At 35.0% G+C, this 19,459-nt stretch overlaps 1 protein-coding gene across 3 annotated transcripts in view; it reads right to left on the bottom strand.

Annotated features, from left to right (window-relative positions):
• The window catches only part of INTS7 (integrator complex subunit 7), a 91,581-nt gene that overhangs the window by 49,670 nt on the left and 22,452 nt on the right, over positions 1–19,459 (bottom strand). For all 3 annotated transcript variants that reach the window (XM_019918500.3, XM_033853076.2, XM_073803043.1), the window contains 4 exons: positions 17,859–18,058; positions 17,256–17,378; positions 2,583–2,700; positions 301–435 (listed from right to left, as the gene is read on the bottom strand). In XM_019918500.3, coding sequence (XP_019774059.2) covers positions 301–435; positions 2,583–2,700; positions 17,256–17,378; positions 17,859–18,058 — 576 coding nt within the window. The remainder of the gene's footprint in view (positions 1–300; positions 436–2,582; positions 2,701–17,255; positions 17,379–17,858; positions 18,059–19,459) is intronic.

Below are 19,459 nucleotides of genomic sequence, written 5' to 3' on the forward strand. Positions count from 1 at the left end.
GGCTTAGTTGCTCCGCGGTACGTGGGATCTTCCCGAACCAGGGCTCGAACCCATGTCCCCTGCATTGGCAGGCGGATTCTCAACTCTGCGCCACCAGGGAAGCCCCCTCATTTTTTTTTCCCCCCAAGGATTAAGCAGTCTTGAGGAAATCTGCCCGAAGAACATTCAGGAGGAGGCAACCAATAGATAAAAGCACACAGGCTAAAAATAATAAGGCATTAAAAAACCAAATACACACAGGATTCTGGTGAAACTCCAATCTAAAAGTTTATACATAATATCAGTCTTGATCAAACTTACCTTTTTCTTGACAAGAGACAGTAATATTAGTTAGGACTCTCACTCCATGAGCTGCAATGCCCCTGTTATTATGGTAACAGCACTCTTGGGCTAATTTGACTAAATCAGAGGATCTAGGGGAAGAACCCACATTTCCTAAACAAGAAGAGAAAAGTAGTACAGATTTAATTCATTTATAGAGTTCAAAAGCAGTTCATTTTATAGGTTCATTTTTATCATTTTCAAGAGAAAATCTCTAACAATAAATTTCAACAAAATTTTCTGCCTCTACCCCATGATCAATATACATCACCACTTCTTTTTCTCCTGTCAAGGTACCTAGAATAAGTATATGCTAATAGTTTTGTAATGATTAAAATCTAAAATCAATATACTTTCCCACAAAAATATTAATAAAAACTGACTAAAGAATACAGCAAAAGCCAAAACAACTATAGATTGTATCTTGGGCATTCAAATAGTCTCTCATTAAAATGGAGTCATTACAAGTCTTCTTGTCAAATAAAACCTTACATTCAAGAGGAGAGAAACAAAAAAGTTTTAAGTTTGCTGTTCCCACTTCAATTGCTGGCACAGTTATACTGCAAAAGGTTTATATAAGAATTTATTATTTTAGAGCTAGAAAGGACCTGGGGATCATCTGATTCAACAACCTATTTTTACAGAAGAAACTGAAGCCTAAAGATTTTAAGCATCTTGCCATGGAGGTCATAAGACCTGTTAGTTATGCATTGGCCTTGTGCTTTACATGTTAAGTTCTATCCTATAGTTGCAGTAACTTTTAAAAGTCACACCTGAAATTCTGTAACATAAGGTTTATGTCGTGAATGTTGTTATTTATAGTAGAGAAGCTCTCAGTTATAAGTGAGTGAGCTTCAGGAAGAATCAGGAGATTAAAGCTCATTCAACTTCTCAGCGGGGTCTCTCATTCCTGTCTTCCTTTCCCCTGCTGATTTTTCCATGATTCCTATCAACTGCAATCTTTTACACTAAGGGTGATCATACTTTGTGATGGTTGAAAAGGACACTATCATAAATAACAACAGGCATAAACCAAGACTATCTCAGGCAGTGTGGGACATATGGTCACCTTATTGATTTCCAGCTTGACATAAAAGTACTAGCTTAGGTAAAACCTCAGTGCTTTTTAAATAGGCAAAACATTTGAAAGATGAACCTATGAGTTCTCTTTACAAAACCATGGAAATTGTAATTTCCTCCATTCTTTTTCTTGCCCACGTGATACGGACAATGCAGACTCATCTGTAAATTTACAAACATGTTTTGGAACTTACTTTTTTCCTTTTTTTTCTCATCAAGATATTAAAGAAAACTTGGGGAAAAACCCAGAAAAACCCAAAGAAAAAAACAAAAATCATCCCCAAACCCACAACCAGCATGACCTTTTTATTAACTTTCGGGAATACTTTAAAACATCTTTTTCCCCCATGCACACCAATACAATTTAAATATTCATATATAATCAGAATAAGTAGATACTTCCAATTTCTACCTTTAAAATATAATATTTGTGAGCATTTTTCTATGTCAATTGTTTTTGGAATAAAATTATTATTTTCAATTTTTTTACTTAGAAACAATTTACTAAGATAAATTCACAGGGTTCAAAAGGTTCAACCAATAGCAGAAAAAGGTAGAAAGTTAGTAAGAGAAAAGTCTTCCTCATCCACTTAATGTTATATTTCTTGTGCATCATTCCAAGACTATAAAACAACAAAAAACTTTAGCCTTAAGTCTGTTATGTAAGCAAGCTCCTCACAGGGCATTAACAAACGCATTTTGGAGTTAAATCATATTAAACAGGCAACTAGGAAAGCATTATTGAACTGGGGTAAAGTTTTATTTTAATCATTTTCCAGAAGGATAACATATGCCTAAAAGGAAGCACATGACATTTGCTTTTAAAATTCACCACCGCTTGGCCTTTGAAATACACTTAAATCCAAAGGGCATTTTAAGTCAGAGACATACAAAAGCAAACCAGCTATTTTAAGCACCCTAAAAAATATTGTTTCATCCACATATAATGCAAAAAAGGGCAAATTGAGAAAAACTATAGCCTTGAGTTAAGATCAAAGATGCAAGATTTTATTATCTTAGGAATTAGTTAAGAAATCATTTTCAAAGAAATTCCTAACATATAACCATATGAAATTGAAACCTTTCCTGATTTAAAGCTTTACAGAGGAAACGACTTGAAATATCAACATGAATAAAGGATTAGCATGTTATCCATATATTATCTCCTTTCTTATCTTTACCTGAAGCTATGCTGAAGTAATGTTTGACGGCGATGGTCCCTGACAGCGTGGAAAGAACAGACAACATTCCAAGTTTCAAGCTGTCATAAGGAGTCTGGAGGGCACATTCACAGAGTGCCTGAAATGCAGAAGAGAAAGGAATACAGAAGTTAAAACATCAGTATACCTTAAAACTGTCTACTCGTTTTAAATTTTCTAGCTTTTTAGAAAAATTATATCTTTTTTTCCATGATAAAAAACTTCAAACTGCCACAGCCAAGAGGAACCTTAGGAGACACATTAGCTAAATATAATGTTGTATCCTACATGGGATCTGAACAAAAAAAAGACACTGGGTAAAAACTAAAGAAATCAGAACGGAGTATGAGCTTTGGTTAATAATAATAATGTACCAATATAGGTTCACTGAGTGTAACAAATGTACCATACTCATGTAAAATATCAATAATTGGGGAAACTGGATGTGGGTATGTGGGAGTCCTCTGTACTAGTCTCCATTTTTCTGTAGATCTATACCTGTTCTAAAAATAAAGTTTATTAAAAAAAAGGTCATCATGAATGACTTTATTAAGATCACTATGAATTATGCCCTATTTAGTCCTCACAAGCAGAACCTCCAATATATTTTGCTTACCTGACAGATATTAGTTCATATGTATATATGTGTGTGTGTGTGTGTATATATACATATATATTTATATATATATACATATATATACATATATATATATACATATATATATATATATTTTTTTTTAAATAGTAGAGAGTGTAGCATTCTATCTAGTTAATAAGTGAGTGAGCTATCTATCTATCCTCCTCCATTTCAGGTCATTTACTCTACTCTTGACTTAAGGTGATCTGAAGTATTACCAAAATCAAGATGCTAGTTTTTTTTTCACTGTAGTTAACCTTGAATATGTGTTCCTAGTACAGCGAGTCTTGGCTCATCCTGTATAGTTACTCTTAGGACTCTATAACATTACTGCATGTAGTGTAAATGGTCAAATAACTGTCCTGTTAAATTAAACCAACTCCCATTCTCTCACAAAGACAAAGTTTCAGAAAATGAGCAAAACTGAAAGACTAGGGGAACAATTAAAAATAAAATTTCAGGGACTTCCCTGGCGGTCTAGTGGTTAAGACTCTGCGCTTCCACTGCAGGGGGCGTGGGACTGATCCCTGGTTGGGGAACTAAGATCCGCAGGCTGCACGGCGTGGCCAAAAAAATAAGAAATTTTTAAAAAAAGAAAGAAAACATTCTTCAATAAAATAAAATTTCGGAAAGGGTTAAACAATAAATTTAATATGACCCCAATAAAAATATCAACAGAATCTTGGGGGGAGGGGAGAACTTAGATAACCTGTTTACAAATCAGAAAATATGCAGAAAATTCTGACAAAGTATAAGGACAAACAAAACAAGCCTTACCAAATATTAAAATGTAATCTATAGTAATAAGATAAGTTTTTCCTACTTGTGGACAGAAATCAAAAGAGAACTGGTCCCAGAAATAGATTCAAATACACACAGAATTTAATATATGATAATGGCATTTCAAATCAGAGACTATTCAATACACAGTTCAAGGGCAACTGGCCAGTCATCTGAATAAAATAAAACTTGATTCTTGTTTCCTTTTTATGGCAAATAAAAAACAAAACTGTAAAAAGCACTAAGATTTAACATGGGAAAAGAAAAAGTGAAAAGATAAGTGCCAAAATTGGGGAAAAAAATTTATATCATGTAAGATCAACAAAGGCCCAATAATCTTAATATATAAAAAGTTCTTAGTAATAAATAGGCAAGCAGCCCAAAAGAAAAATCAGTAGTTCACAGAATTTATATAAATGTTTTTAAAATATAAGATGTTTTAAACCTCACTGATAATTTGAAAAATTTAAATTAAAATGAGTTGCTTTCACCAATCTGATTGGCCAAGATTAAAGTTTAATAATACATAACACTGAAAACAGCATGGGGGAAATAGGCACTCACACACTGCTGATAGAAAGCTAAAAGGGTGTAAATCTCATTGATGGGTAATTGGCAAGATAAAAAATTTTATATATATACATCACTGAGCCCCCAAATTCCTCTTTTAGAAATTTATGTTCACAAAGGCAACTTTTTTTAACAAACTCGTCAATGGAGCAATGTAAATGGCAACAACAAAAATACTGGAAACAACTCTAACGTCCATCAGTGGGGGACTGGGAATAAAGAGACAGTACCACACAGCTGGTAAAAGAATGAAGTAGATTTATGTGCTAATATGAGATGTTCCCCAAGATGCATTCTTTTTTTTTTTAATTTATTGTATTTTTGGCTGCGTTGGGTCTTCATTGCTGTGTGCAGGCTCTTCTCTCGTTGCAGTGAGCGGGGGCCACTCTTCATTGCGGTGCGCGGGCTTCTCATTCTGGCAGCTTCTCTTGTTGTGGAGCATGGGCTCTAGGCGCATGAGCCTCAGCAGCTGTGGCACTCGGGTTCAGTAGTTGTGGCTTGCGGGCTCTAGAGCGCAGGCTCAGCAGTTGTGGCGCACGGGCCTAGTTGCTCCATGGCATGTGGGATCCTCCGGGACCAGGGCTCAAACCCGTGTCCCCTGCAATGGCAGGTGGGTTCTTAACCACTGCGCCACCAGGGAAGCCCCCCCCAGATGCATTCTTAAGTGACAAAAAGTTCTTAACATGCATAGAGTATATTTGCATTTGTACAGAAAAAAGATGGGACATACACATGCTTGTGTGTGGATGAAAAAATTCAGGAAAGATACCTAAGAAACTAGTAATAGTGATCACCTCTACAGAGGAGACCAGAGGGAAGAGATGGAAGACACTTATATTTTGCTCACTGCACACCTATGAACTCTGTTTAATTTTTATCACGTGCATGTATACTTTTTCAATTGAAAGAAAAACTTAGTTAATAACAAAAATAGCAGCAGCAGCAAACATTACTGTGGAAGGCATGGAAATGGACTTGAAACACAAAGTAGTTTTTGGTAATGGAAGGGAAGACAGTCTATGTGATACAAACAAGAAATAAGGCCAGAATATGAAGTGTTTATTTGCGGTAAGAGGAGATATATCCAAAAGGGATGAAGGCTAAGAGAGAGAAATATTGATTAGGGAAGATTAGGCCAGATTATAGAGGGCCTTGAATGTTAGGCAGAGTAATGTAAACAGGATGAGAAAGGAAAAAGGAAGCCACTGGAGAGGAATAACATCATCTAAAGTGTTGGGAAGATTATTCTGGCAATGGTAAACAGAACAAGTTAAAGAAAGTTGAGAGGTAAGGAGCCATCCTGTAGCTTATGGCAGTAATCCAAGCAGGTGGTGATTGGTGATGGCCTGAACTAGAACTCGGTGGCAGGAATGGAGAGTATAAATATGAGAGACATTTTGAAGGAGACTGTATATGAGGGAATGAACAAGAAGGATTCAATTATTATTATAAAATTTCAAAACTGATGACCAGAGAATGTTGGTTCCATTTACAAAGACTGAGAATTTATGCAGATAAACTAATTTTTGAGTAACAACAGAAAACAGGAAGAGATATGAAGTCCAAGAGGAAATATCCACCAGGCATTTGGAATCTGAGATGTCGCAGATTTTTAACTGGAACACTCTCATTAGAATTCTGGCTTTGCCGCTCACCATCGCTGTGATCTGCACCAATTACTGAAATCTTTGAGTCTCAACTTCTTTGTCTGTAAAATGGGGGTAAAGATTTATACAGAATTTATACATCCCTGGAAAAACATATAAAAAATTAGACACTGGTTACCACTGGGCAAAGGAGCTGAGTGGATGGCAGAAAAGTGGGAAATATTTTACTATATAGCCTTTTGTAGCATTTGAATTTTGACACATGAATATATTGGCAAAGAAAGGAAGTGAAGTTTAAAATAAAAGGCGGGCGGTGACATCTCTTGTCTGTAAGATTAAACAGCTACTGAGAGTCAAAGCACTTCACAACCTCTGCAAGTTACTATGCTGGAGAGCAACTGAGCTCAGGTAAGAGGACTAGATTGTTAGAGGACGCATGTGCTTATACTAAAGGAAGCCCTCAGATTGGCAGAGAAGAAATGGAAGAAAGAGCTTAGACTGAATTCAACTCAAAGGTTCAACTCTGAGGAAAAGGGGGAATGAAGAATCCAGAGAAGGTGCAGTTCAGAGAGTGGGAAGAGTGAGGACAGATAAGGACCGAAGAAGGGGAAGGCTGACAGTGTCCAATGTATCAAAAGGAAAGATGATAAAGGCAGAAAAAGGTTCTGGATTTAGCATTAAGAAGAACACTGGTGATCTTTTAAGTAACTAAGCAAAGTAATAAGGAAACAGACCTATAAACAAGTGTGTTAAAGAAAGAGTAGGGAATGAAGATGTAAAAGCAGATATAGATGCTATTTTTGAAGTTCAAAAGAAAGCTTTTTTACAAAAGAAAAAAAAAGTCATTGCCATTAGGTAATATTACAGTTTTAATTTATTTATTTAAATACATAGGCTACTTCCATTTATCCACTTTTTACTGCCTAAATTGTTCTGCCTTGTACTGTTAGTTTGTACTTGGGAATAAAATTATTAACCAAATAGCCCCATAGGTTATGTCCTGTATTTACACATATTCAAAATTATGTCTTATAAAGTGCCCTATGTATAACAGATATTTAGCCTTTTGGGATAATCAAGAAGGTTGCGACATGTTACATAAGATGATATTAATAATTTTAAAGAAGAAAAGATTTACCATTTAAAAAATTGAACAAAGTGTTAGAAAATCTATAAAATTATCTACAGTGTTATCTTCTCATTTCTGTCACTTTGCACAGTATTGGATATCTAAAATGCTCTCTGTAACTACATATTGGTTTAAAGGTCCATTAATTTAATGTAGTAAGCTTAACGGAGCACATCAAAGTTCCCCAGAAATAGCACATCAGTCATATTTCAACGATGAAATATGGTTCAAGTTTCTGTTTCAAGGATGTTACCTATTACAAAATTGTTCTTACCAGGACCATTTTTCAAAAAGGAAATATCTAACTCTTGAAATGGAGCCCCCTTTCTCACACACCACCACTGTTACCGTCACTGACTATTTGGTCTGAATTTCTCTCTCCAGGCTGGTTTAACTCACTGCTCAACTGAGGCTCTGTCCTGAATTACTGTTTTCTGGGTCAGCTCCTAAATGGGGGCTTCTCCTCTACTCTAGAATGGGACTGGCCACCAGGGATGTGTTCCAGAAAAGCATGGCAAAAAGTTGATAATCTTCAAAATAAAGAAAAATGTCATGTTAAAAGCACTCTGTGAAGGGGATTAAGAGGTACAAACTTTCAGTCATATAAGTCACGGCATATGATGTGCAGCATAAGAAACATGGTGAATAATACTGTAGTAACTCTGTATGAGGACAAATGGTTACTAGATTTATTGTGGTGATCATTTCATAATGTATTTAAATATTGAATCACTAAGTTATACACCTGAAACTAATATAATATTGTATGTCAACCATACTTCCATGAAAAATAAATAAACAAAAGTACTCTGCCAGAGACATAATACCTCTAAATTTTCTATGTCTCCATTGTACTAACTACAAAAAGAAAAAGATTATTAAAAGAGCTAATTCTCATGTTTAACTTGTCATTTCTCCTAGGATCAGGTAAGATATAATCAGAAATCTTCGGAGAGATCAAGTCAAAAATAAAATTACGCCTTTGAGAATACCCAGAACAAATAATCTTTTGCTGTGTAACAGACAGGTTGAATAAATCAACCTCTTCAGATAAGACAGTAACACCAGAATAGTGTAAACTATTAATACTGATCAACACAAATGGATATTATAGCAAGACATACAAAAAAAATCCAAAGAGAAATACAAACACATGAAAAAATATTTTTGTTCCTATGAAATTATTTGTTTTTGACTACCTTAACAATAATACGCTATACTTGGGCCTTGATTTAGGCCCTTCCTTCCTTCAGGTTTTTAAGACATTCGGAACGAACGTATTTCCTTTAAACCTGGAATATCTGATTACAGGTGGAAATTATAATACCTACCAACACACCCGTAAAAATAGCAATAGAATGCACACAATTTGCAACTGAAATACCAAAACTCAAAAATCAATCAGCAGTGATAAGACTGGCTGAGAGGAAGAAAGGAAAGAATGAAGAAAGAAAAGAAGGAGGGAGGAAAACCTTGAATAAAAATAATTACTCTTGGTGACAGAGTAAAATTTAAATTTGAAATCAACAAGCTATTACCTTGTAAAGGTTAAATCATTAGAACTGTTTTCTTCTGCTCTATTTCAATATTTTCAAAAATACACCCAGGCTTTGAAAAAATGATTATTTGACCACATCCATTTAATTAAAATCAATATGCTCAGATTTCAGGCACAGTGGGAAAAAATTCTTTGTGGGAAAGACAAATATTTAATAACATGTATTTTCGATTAAAAAGAACTAAAGAAAAAAGCCACAAGAAAGATAAAGATAAATCAGAACAAAAAACTTCAGGGAAGATGTGGTATATTGAAGAAATACTCGTAAGCTGTGAAATCAACAAAACAGTTAACACTTAAGTAACCATTAATGTGGTTGTGAAGTTCAATGCAAATATTATAAAAAAGATTTCACACGATAACTGCGTAGTATAAAAAAAGTAACTTGTAATTAAATTTCAGATTATTTTAACAACATACAGGGGGAGGAGGGAATGAAGGGGAGTAGAAAAGAGGAGAATTTAAGCCTGCTAAAATTTGCAATATTTCAACCACCATACTTTTCATTCTTAATAGAGATACACAAGTTCTTATATTAATATATAAAATATAGAGGTAGGTAAAGTAAGAATAATGCTTAATTACCATGCTAAAATCTTTTTAGTTCACTAGAGAATAAAGGAACAGTGAAAACTTGATCAAAATAACAAAGTAATGAAACAAAGGAAACAAAAAAGGACACATTGTAAACAGTCTAAAATAAGACTGTTTATAAAAGTACAAAAATTCAGTTACATCGATAAATGTAAATAAATTACACTACTAAAAAAGACTCAGATTAAGTCTAAAGAGGTAAATCTAATTATATGCTATTTATAAGAATCAAACCTAAATGACAGAGAAAGGTTGAGGATAACAAAATTGGCAAAGACCTGATAGATATGTGGAAAGAAAAATAAACAAGAGGCAATATTAATATTACATAAAGAACTTGAGGCCAAAATAGCTTTAAATAGGAGAGAGGATTCTTTTACACTAATAAAAGTTCTATCTGTGGAACAAGATAGCATTAAGATTTTTAAATTAAAATGGTTACATATAAATTGGCATGAGAAGCTAATGAATATCAAAACTTCACAGATCAAAAAGAGAAACTAATTTAAGATATAGTATACTTGAGTAGTATCAATAAGATTTCATACAGTTTAATACTGAAATATATATTAACACATATATATATTATATATTTATCTGTATTACTTAATATATATATTACATTATATAGAAAATATACCGTCTTTTCAAATTCTACGAACTGTTTACAAAAAATGATCCTACACTGCGCCACAAGGAAACCTTAAAATTAGGAATTAATAACAAAAGGTTAGCAACAACAAAAATTCCATCTACAAATATAAAAACCTTATCACGTCAAAAACAGAAACTTCCAGTTACAAGAAAAATAAGTACTAGGGATGTAATGCACAACATGATGACTGTAGTTAACACGCTGTATGACATATAGGAAAATTGTTACAGTAAATCTTAAGAGTTCTCATCATAAGCAAAAAAAATTTTTTTCTTGTTCTTCTTTTTATCTATATGAGATGATGGATGCTAACTAAACTTAGTGTTAATCATTTCATAATATCTGTAAGTCAAACCATTATGCTTAAACTTATGTATGTGATGTATGTCAGTTACATCTTAATAAATGGGATAAAAGAAGAATAAGAAAAAAGGGGATAAAAATATTATTTAAACTAATTCCATGGTCAAAGAGGAAATCAAAACTGCTCTCATGGAAACTAAAAGAACAAAATCATTTACAATACAGTCGCCCCTCAGTATCCGCAGGGGTTTCAGGACCCCCCACTCCTGGCTGCAGATACCAAAATCTACAGATGCTCAAATACTACTGGTGTAGTATTTGCATATAAATTGCATATGCACATCCTCCCACATACTTTAAATCATCTCTAGATTACTTATAATACCTAACACAATGTAAATGCTATGTAAATAATTGCTGGCAGGTGGCAAATTCAAGTTTTGCTTTTTGGGACTTCCTGGGATTTTTTTTGGAATACTTCTTTGAGTCATTGGTGGTTGGCTGAATCAGCAGATGTGATACAAAGGGATGATTCTGCAACCAAAAACCATGAAACACCTAGGAATATCTCACAGAATATGCGCAAAATTTGTATGCTGAAAACCACTGATGAGAAATTGAGGAAGATCTAAATAAATGGAGAGATATGCCATGTTCATAGATTAGAAAACTCAATACTATTAAGATGTCAATTCTTTCCAAATTGATCTATAGATGCAAATACCAATCAAAATCCTAGCAGACTTTTTTGTAGAAATTGACAAATTGGTTTGAAATTTTGTATGGAAAGGAAAAGGACCTAGAACATCCAAAATAAATATAAAGGTAGAGGACTCACACTACCTGATGCCAAGACTTACAGAATTCCAAGCTACAGAAATCAAAATTGTGTGCTATTGGCTTAAGAACAGATACACGGACCAAAGGAACAGAACAGAATCCAGAAATAGACCTATATAGATAAGGTCAACTCATTTTCAACAAAGATGCTAAGGTAATTCACAGAGAAAGGATAGTCTTTTTAACAAATGGTGCTGGAACACCTGGCTATCCAAACACACCTCCATTCTTACCTTGCACCATATACAACAGTCAACTCAAAATGGATTACATAGAGCTAAATATAAAAGTTAAAACTATAAAACTTCTAGAAGAAAATATATGAGAAAATCTTTGAGACTTTGGGTTAGATAAAGACTTTCTAGATAGGGGCTTCCCTGGTGGCACAGTGGTTGAGAGTCCACCTGCTGATGCAGGGGACACGGGTTCGTGCCCCGGTCCGGGAAGATCCCACATGCTGCAGAGCGGCTAGGCCCGTGGGCCATGGCCACTGAGCCTGTGTGTCCGGAGCCTCTTGCTCCGCAACGGGAGAGGCCACAACAGTGAGAGGCCCATGTACCGCAAAAAACAAAACAAAACAAAACAAAACTTCCTAGATAAAAAACAAAAATACAACCCCAAAAGGAAAAAAAAAATTGATAAACTATATTTCATCGAAACAAAAAAACTTCTGTTCTTCAAAAGATACTGTATTCAAGGCACATACTGGCAGAAAATATCTGCAAAATACACATCTGATAAAAGTATTTGTATCTGGAATATATAAGGAGCTCAGTAACAAGAAGAAAACCTAAAAAAAAAAAAGTAGCATAAAAGATTAGAGCAGGCATTTCACTAAAGAAGAGATCTGGATGACAAGCCTATACGATGCTGGTGGATACCACTACACAACTATTCAAAAGACTAAAATTACAAAGCCATACAATAAAAAGTGCTAGCAAGGATAAAGAACTACAACTCATGCATTGCCGCTGAGTATGTAAAATGGTACAGCCATTATAGAAAACAGTTTGGCAGTTTCTTACAAAGTTAAACATACATTTACCACACAACCCAACAATTCTACTCCTAGGTTTTTACCCAAGAAATGTCCTACAAAGATCTGTACAATAAAAGCTTTATTTATAATAGAAAAAAAAACACAAAAAACTGGAAACAATTCAAATGTCCATGAAGCTGTCAACGGATAAATAAACTATGGTCCATATACTGGGATACTACTCAGCAGTAAAATGGAACAAACTACTGCTTCATGTAACAACATGGATGAATTATGCTAAGCATTATGTTAAGCAAAAGAAGCCATACCCAAAAGGCTACATATTGTATGCTTCCATTTATATTTTGGAAAGGCAAAATTATAGGGATAGAAATCAGTTCAGTATTAGTCAGGGGTTAGGGGAAAGACTGACTAGAGGGGCCTGAAGGAACTCTGGAGTGATTTGAAAATGTTCTATATCACAATTGTGGTGGTAGTTACACAACTGTATACATCTATTAAAATTTGAACTGCATATCTAGAACTGTGTACCTAGAAAAGTTTCTATAAATAAATTATACCACAAAATCTGACGTAAAAAGTGCATTTCAGGGACTTCCTTGGTGGCACAGTGGTTAAGAATCCTCCTGCCAATGCAGGAGACATGGGTTCAAGCCCTGGCTGGGAAGATCCCATATGCCGCGGAGCAACTAAGCCCGTGTGCCACAACTACTGAGCCTGCGCTCTAGAGCCTGCGAGCCACAACTACTGAGCCCATGTGCTGCAACTACTGAAGCCCATGCACCTAGAGCCCGTGCTCCGCAACAAGAGAAGCCACCGCAATGAGAAGCCCCCGCACTGCAACGAAGAGTAGCCCCCGCTCGCCGCAACTAGAGAAAGTCCACGCACAGCGACGAAGACCCAACACAGCCAAAAAATAAATAAATTTATTTAAAAATAAAAGTGCATTTCAAATTAATGGCAATGGGAACACTGAAAGTTGTAATTTATGGAATGTGGCCAACCTGCACTAAGAGGAAAATTAATAGCCTTAAGTGCTTTCATTATTAAACAGAAGAATAAAAATAAATGTACCAACCACTTGAAAGGCACAAGAAAGCCATGCTTCTGGCAAGAAAAGGGGAACATAAACACAATAGTAAGAATAAAATAAAGATAAAATTTTAAACACGGAGATACTAAAAATTATAAAGGTTCTTTATACTGATACTCATGAATCTGCAAAATAAATTAAATGGAAAACAAATTATCAAAACTGATTCAAGAGGTAGAAAACTTTGATAGGGCAATAACCATGTAAGTAATTAGAAATATTCTCAAAACTCTATCCCTGGAAGAAGTTCCAGGTTCAGATGGACTTACGGCACTTTTAAAGCTATACCCTCAGAAGACAGAAAATTCTTATGTCATAGCTCTTAACCATTTCAGAGCATGGCAAGGGCAACTGTTTACACTGCATTTACATTTTATTTATAACTACTTACATAATATTTACATTGTATTAGGTATTGTAAGTAATCTAAAGATGATTTAAAGTATATAGGAGGATATACATAGGTTATATGCAAAAACTACTATTTTATACAAGGAACTTGAGCATCTGAGGATTTTGGTATTCAGCAGGGGGTACTGGAACCAAGCCCCCAAAGATGTCAAGGGACAACTGTATATCAATTAAAGGAAAAAAACATGCAACCACATGAATGAGTCTCATCAGTATAATGTTGAGCAAAAGAAGTAAAAACAAACAAAACTAAACAATATTTTTAGGGAGGCATATATATAGATGGTAAAACTATAAAGAGCAAAGAAATGATTATCACAAAGGTCAAAACAGTGGTTTCCATTGGGTGGGTATTAAGGCTCTGATCAGGGAGAACGATGTGAGAGAAGGAAGCAGGGTTCTGTGATTTTGCAGTGTTCTCTTTCTAGCTGGATGGTGGTTACATGGGTTTTGATTTACAATTATTATTTAAACTATTAAATATACATTGTACATACTTTTTTGTATGTGTGATTTATCTTAAAATAAGGAAAGAAATGAGATAGAATAATACAGTGCTCTCACTTGGTTTGGTTCCCTAAAATGACTGAGCACATTCTCTTCTTGGATAATATGTTTAGTAGAAAAAAACACAAGAGGACAGAGCTCTCTTAATTCTTAATTAAGTCCTCTTAAGAAGCTCTCTTAAGCATATTAAGTCTCTCTGAACCCTAATTTGCTCATCTATTAAGTGCAAATACTAATTACTGTCCTTATGTCTTGGGGTATTTGTGACTATCAATCATAATATACCAAAACATGTTTAGAAAATTGCAAACAAACAAAAAAACACAGCAGCTCAGTTTTCATAATCTGAAATTCAAAGGTTTTTGTTACACTGTAGCTATGATCATACCAAGAGATAATAAAATCCATGAAAGTAAGATTTATTTCTGACAATTTTCCATTTCACTTTAAGCAGCATTTTTTTATAAGTGGTGCATCTGTCATCAGTAATGGGCAAACAAATAGGGTTCCACTTTGAGAAAAAATAAATATAAAACATTAATTTAACCTAGGAAATGCTATAAAAGATGACACATTAAAAGTCTAGAGATTGAAATCTGTTCTTGTATTTACAAAAGAAAACTTAAAAAAAAACAAAAAAAACAAAAGAAAACTTAAGAATGTCTTTTCCTCTGTGTGAAAAGGAGAAATACAGTTCGCTAAGTTCCCCATCCAGTACCTTTCTCTAATAGTCAGCACCAAAACTGTTCTCCTTAAATTGAGTAAAGGAGACAAGAATAAAATAAACAATTTAAGTGGGCTTCTCAATTAGCCTTGGTGCTGCTATGGGACAATTAAAAAGAAACTGAGAGGCAAGTCTAATTCACTAAAACAAACCTAAACATTAAAGGATGTAAATTTTTCAATAACTAAGTAATATCTTTGAATGGTGACACAGCATAACTAGACTTATCATGGTGATCATTTTGAAATGTATAGAAAAAGATTACTATGTTGTATAACAGGAACTAACACAGTGTTGCAGCTCAGTTATACTTCAAAAGCAAGCACACAAACAAACAAACAAACAAACTCATAGAAAAAGAGATCAGATTTGTGGTTACCAGAGGCACGGGGTAGTTGGATGAAAGCAGCCAAAAGGCACAAACTTCCAGTTATAAGATAAATAAGTACCAGGAATGTAATGTATAGCATGATAAATATAATTAACACTGTTGTTAGGTTATGTATGAAAGTTGTTAAGAAAGTAAATCCTAAGAGTTCTTATCACACAAAAAAATATTTTTTAAATTCTTTAATTTTGTATCTATGAGATGATGGATGTTCACTAAACTTATTGTGTAATAATTTCATGATGTAAGTCGAATCATTATACTGTATACCTAAAACTTATACAATGCTCTGTCAATTTTATCTCAATAAAACTGGGAAAAAAAGAAAGAAGTTTTATATATTTACTTTGCCACTTCTAACTTCTGCCACCAATATCAACAATGCTCTTGGAAATTTTTTAGATTGAAACACTTAGAAAAAGACAAAGATAATATTGGGTTGGCCAAAAAGTGCCTTTGGTTTGTAAGTAAAACTAAAAGACACCTTTTTCATTTCCACCAAAAACTTTACTGAACAACATATTCACCCTTTTGTGCCACTACCTTCTGTCATTTTTTAGGCAACTTCATAATTCCATCTTCCCAAAACTTTTTATCTTTTTGAGCAAAGAACTGTTCCAGGTGCCTTTTACAGTCTTCCAGGAAATTGAAATTTTTTCCATGAAGAGAATTTTGTAAAGACCAAAATAAATGGAAATCCGAAGGTGCATTGTCTGGTGAATACGGCGGACGAATCAGAACTTCCCAGCCAAGCTGTAACAGTTTTCGCCTGGTCATCAAAGAAACATTCTGTCTTGCATTATCCTGATGAAAGATTAGTCTACTGACTAATTCTACACACTTTTCGTCGAGTGCTACTTTCAGTTGGTCTAATTGGGAGTAGTACTTGTTGCAATTAATCCTTTGGTTTTCCAGAAGATGCTCATAATAGAGGACTCCCTTCCAATCCCACCATATACACATCACCTTCTCTGGATGAAGACCGGCCTTTGGTGTGGTTGGTGGTGGTTCATTTCGCTTGCCTCACGATCTCTTCCGTTCCACATTATTGTACAGTATCCACTTTTCATCGCCTGTCACAATTTTTTTTTTAACATCTTTATTGTAGTGTAATTGCTTTACAATGTTGTGTTAGTTTCTGCTGTATGACAAAGTGAAATCAGCTATACGTATACACAATTTGTTTTAATAACAGAACGTTTTTGTTACGTTTAAGTAGAGAATTGCATGTGGAAATATAACTTATGTGGAACCCAAACATCAAAGCGATTAACATAACCAAGCTGGTGTAAATGATTTTCAATGCTTGACTGGATATTCTGAGTATGTCAGCTATCTTCTGTGGGGTATAATGTTGATTGTTCTCAATTAATATCTCGATTTGATGGCTATCAACTTCAACTGGGGTATCCAACCGTGGAGCAACGTCCAGTGAGAAATCTCCAGCACAAAACCTCACAAACCATTTTTGACATGTTCAGTTAGTGACAGCACCTTCTCCATACACTGCACAAATCTTTTTTTGCATGTTTACCTTTCTTGAAATAATAAAGCATAATAGGTCAAAAATGTTGCTTTTTTCTTCCATCCTCAATATTAAAATGGCTACACAAAAATTCACCAATTTTGGTAAGTCTTGTATTAAATGTATGCTGATATGACAGCTGTCACATACAATCTAACAAAATTGTTTCGAATGAAGTTAAACACAACTAAGTGCCACTAGAGCCATCTTACAGAAAAAACCAAACAAACCTTTTGGCCAACCCAATATAAAAATGTAAAGCAAAACAATATGCTCTATTACAATGCTATATTATTTTTCTATATAAAATATTAATGTTCAAAGTTCTGCATACCTGAATGTTTTCCCTACTCCAAGTATGTGGTGTTTTACTGGCAAGTAATTTCAGATCTTGAATAGCAAGTCTCTTTACTGCTTTCCTGGGGTCATTCTTCAAATACTGCAATAGAAGCTGAATCTACAAAAGAAATAAGTCACTCCATGAATGATACTGTCACTGAAATTATCATTAGGGATGCAGTGTAAGTTAGTGAAACTTACATTTGAGACAGGGCTCATTTCAAATTACAGCCCTGTCATTTATGCACTATGTGCCCATGTTTGGACCTCTTTCTCCTCTAGTATAGAAATATACTATCATTTAACTTGCAAGGTTCCAGCACAAGACCTGGCCTCAAACACTCAATTCTTCCCTTTTTTTTCCCCACCAACTCTATGCTCTGCCACGTACCCCCACCTCCCCCTCATTTCTCTCAAGGCTCCTAAGAATTAGCACTATGAACAGAGGAAAAAAGCAAGCAAAAGGAAATGAAACCTTCTCTGATCTTTATCAGAGAAAGGGATCTTAATGTTATCAAAACTTATGGGTTACTTATTTTTTATCGTATACTTAATATGCAAGTTTATTGAAAAGGCAGTTAAAGAAAATTGACATTACCTGCTTAGGCGTATCAACCAAGGATGAAGCTGCAAGCAGAGTAAAGGTGTGCAAAGAAACAATCACCATTTTGTTGGAAGGGTAGGATGTGACTAGCTGTTGTAAGAGCTCACGAGCACTGGATGCCAATATTGCATCATGGTGCATGTGCTGCAGGATAGGGATCAACTTCAGCTTCAAGTCGACTGGCGTGGCTAGACCTAGATACAGAAAGAATGCTTAGAGATTTCTGATCATCATCCTGGATAATAGTTCCCAGTTAAAAGGTCTGATTCAATTAGCAAAATGACCATTTAAAAACAAATAGTATATGAGTATTATGGTTATAACATTAAAGATAATTATATACTAGAGATAATCAACAAGTTCAATAGTTTTTTTTCAAAAGTATGTATCTTAACATTAAGTTGTGGGTGCTTATTAAACTACATGCTGATAGTAGAAAATGCCCTTAAAAGGCACAGTAGAAAGCAGTCATATTTGCTGCCTGTTTCTTCCCAAAGGATACTAAAAGATATACACATACATGTATACATATACACACGTATATGTACAAACTCAATGGTGATTATTTGATTATATTTACAATTTTAATTATTTCCTTCAATTCTAAGTCAAAATCAGGATGTGAACAGACTGTGTATGGAGCAGTTTTGAAACTCTCTGAACTTTGTGTAGCAATGCCTTTCTTTACAGTATACAAAGCTGGAACTCCATGAGGATTAATTCCAAAGCATCTTTTCCTGTCAACATTGGAGCTACATAAACAAAAAAGTCTTTTCTTCTACAGCACAGCTTTGAGGTGACAGTGAACAAAAAACTGTCATCATAATATACTACACATAGGTCAAAAGCTAATCTATCTCTGCTGATCACTGGTTTGGCCACTGTGAAGTAAGTGTTAGTGTGAATACATAAATATTTCAACATCCAACAGTGGCTTACATCAACTAAGTCCCTTACTATTTGGCCTCTCTTTGAGTTTAGCCAAAACAGAGAGTCCCAGGAGATGGGAGGGAGAATAAGGTCAGAGCATTTACTCCCTGGTTTTCTCTCTGCAGGATCATATCAGGCTTATGTTATTATTGTTTTGATCCTTAAGGTACTGAATGCATTTGAATGACCAGTCTATCTTTGAAACTCTTTCTCAATAGCTTCTGCTTTTTCACACTCTTCCTGGTTTTTGTCCTTTCTCAATCTCTTTGTATTCTCCTCTTTATCCACACTTTAACTTCTGGTATTCCTTGGGCTTGGTAATATATTATCTTCCTACCCTATGTACTTTCCCTGAGTGAGCTTATATAAACCCATGGCTTCTATTACCAGCTATATGCTTTTTTTTTTTTTTTTTTTTTGCGGTATGCGGGCCTCTCACCGCTGTGGCCTCTCCCGTTGCGGAGCACAGGCTCCGGACACGCAGGCTCAGCGGCCATAGCTCACAGGCCCAGCCGCTCCGCGGCATGTGGGATCTTCCAGGACCGGGGCACGAACCCGTGTCCCCTGCATCAGCAGGCGGACTCTCAACCACTGCGCCACCAGGGAAGACCCAGTGGCTTCTCTTGTTGCAGAGCACGGGCTCTAGGCATGCGGGCTTCAGTAGT

Source organism: Tursiops truncatus, chromosome 1 (assembly GCF_011762595.2).
Source record: "Tursiops truncatus isolate mTurTru1 chromosome 1, mTurTru1.mat.Y, whole genome shotgun sequence".
Lineage (NCBI taxonomy): Eukaryota > Metazoa > Chordata > Mammalia > Artiodactyla > Delphinidae > Tursiops > Tursiops truncatus.